Raw genomic sequence first — 2,132 nt, 5'->3', positions numbered from 1 at the left:
TAGTCCACACCGATCATTCGGCATTGAAATATCTGATGGCCAAAAAAGATGCAATGCCAAGGCTAAGTCCATGGATTCTTCTGTTGCGGGAATTTGACTTGACGATAATCGATAGAAAGGGAACAGAGAACCAAGTTGCAGACCATCTCTCGCGTTTGGAGAATCCAAGTCAAGGTAATGAAATTATTCGCGATGATTTCCCAGATGAACAACTTCTTGAGATCAATAGTTTACCATGATATTCCGATTTTGTTAATTATCTATCCAGTAAGTTCATTCCTCCCTATTTTACCTATCAGCAAAAGAAAAAAATATTCTCAGATTTGAAATATTATTTGTGGGAGGATCCTTATTTGTTTAGAATATGTGCAGACGGTATAGTCCGGAGATGTATTCCCCAGGAAGAGGTAAGTGAGATTTTGTTTCATTGTCATGTTGTTCCGGCTGGAGGCCATTTTGGAGCAACAAGAACTGCATCAAAAGTCCTCCAGTCTTGTTTTTATTGGCCTACATTGTTTAAGGATGCACATGAATATGTTACAAAATGTTCAGATTGTCAGCGGACAGGTAATATCTCTAGGAGACATGAATTGCCTCTTAATAATATTTTGGTGTGTGAGATATTTGATGTATGGGATATCGATTTTATGGGTCCGTTCCCTAGTTCTTTTGGGAACAAGTATATCATGGTGGCTGTCGATTACGTGTCTAAGTGGGTGGAGGCACTTGCATGCAAAACTAATGAATCTAGGGTTGTCGTTCAATTTCTCATGAAAAATATTTTCTCACGTTTTGGCACACCTAGAGCCATTATTAGTGATGGGGGTACTCACTTTTGTAATCGTCAATTTGACAGTCTGTTGGCTAAGCATGGGGTCCGACATAAGGTGGCCACACCTTATCATCCTCAAACTAGTGGCCAAGTCGAGGTATCGAACAGAGAACTTAAACGCATTCTTGAGAAGACTGTCGGTGCTTCAAGGAAAGAATGGTCTAGAAAACTCGACGATGCACTTTGGGCTTACCGCACTGCTTTTAAAACCCCCATTGGCATGTCTTCTTTTAGATTATTGTATGGGAAGTCGTGTCACCTACCCGTAGAACTTGAACATAGGGCTTATTGGGCTACTAAATTTTTAAATTTTGATGCTAAAGCCACAGGTGACGAGAGGGTGCTGCAACTGAATGAACTGGATGAGTTTAGGTTGGATTCTTATGAGAATGCCAAGCTTTACAAGGAGAAAACTAAACGTTGGCATGATCAAAACATCGTCCATCAAGAATTTGCAGTAGGACAACTAGTGCTGCTATACAATTCTCGATTGAAGTTGATGCCAGGTAAGTTGCGTTCACGTTAGTCAGGACCATACACCATCACGCAAGTTTTCCCTTATGGGACAGTGGACATCACTAGTGAAGCAACCGGAGCGTTCAAGGTGAATGGGCATAGGCTGAAAGTTTATCATGGTGGTACCATGCCCGATGAGCCGACCACCATGGATCTGCAGGATCCAAAATAAATACAGGGCGTACAATCAGGCTATCGACTATAAATTTAGCGATCGCTGGGAAGCAACCCAGTGTTTAGTTTTATTTTTCTTTTATTTTAGTTTTCTTTCTTTTTGTTTTATGCATATCATGTGAGCTAATCTCAGTGAATGGTGGTGCAGGTAATTTATTCACTGGCAGTGGGATTTCTCAAGTGAGGGGAGTCTATTAGGATGAGCGGATTCAGAACATTAAATAGACAAGGGAAGTTTCTGTACAATTCTTGCATCTTGTGTGCTTGATTGAGTTTCAATTTGATGTGTAGATTTATAAAATTGTACATTCATGGCTTTGCATATGTGTTTGGTTCGTAGTATGTGTAGGGTATTTTATAAAAATAAAAAAAAATTCAAAATTCGATTTCTCGAGTCGACACGGACCCTCACTCGGATCCCTGCACGGGGTCCGTGTCTCATTTCTTCCAAATTACCAGCTTTCCAAGCCTACACGGACCTTGCCCCGGACACATACACAGGGTCCGTGTGTATCACTTTAAACAATGCCAGCTTCCCGAGCCTACACGGACCTTGCCCCGGAACCCCACACGGGGTCGTGTCCTTTTACTTCAGCATCTCTCAGAATAA

General features: G+C 41.4%; 1 protein-coding gene across 1 annotated transcript; it reads left to right on the top strand.

The window, feature by feature from the left end:
* The first annotated feature begins 388 nt into the window (after positions 1 to 388).
* On the top strand, positions 389 to 1,520 carry LOC142509355 (uncharacterized). The gene is made up of 3 exons (XM_075619564.1): positions 389 to 407; positions 553 to 1,338; positions 1,402 to 1,520. The coding sequence occupies exons 1-3, from the start codon at positions 389 to 391 to the stop codon at positions 1,518 to 1,520; spliced, it is 924 nt and encodes a 307-aa protein (XP_075475679.1).
* The last annotated feature ends 612 nt before the right edge of the window (positions 1,521 to 2,132 follow it).

The sequence above is a fragment of the Primulina tabacum genome, chromosome 1 (assembly GCF_025594145.1).
Source record: "Primulina tabacum isolate GXHZ01 chromosome 1, ASM2559414v2, whole genome shotgun sequence".
Taxonomy (NCBI): domain Eukaryota; kingdom Viridiplantae; phylum Streptophyta; class Magnoliopsida; order Lamiales; family Gesneriaceae; genus Primulina; species Primulina tabacum.
This window is presented reverse-complemented; position numbering and strand designations above follow the sequence as displayed.

Bases quoted from the DNA above. Each gene is read 5' to 3' on its own strand.
- LOC142509355 (XM_075619564.1), top strand. The intron at 1,339-1,401 runs GTAAGTTGCGTT...CTTATGGGACAG, and splicing joins TCGATTGAAGTTGATGCCAG to TGGACATCACTAGTGAAGCA.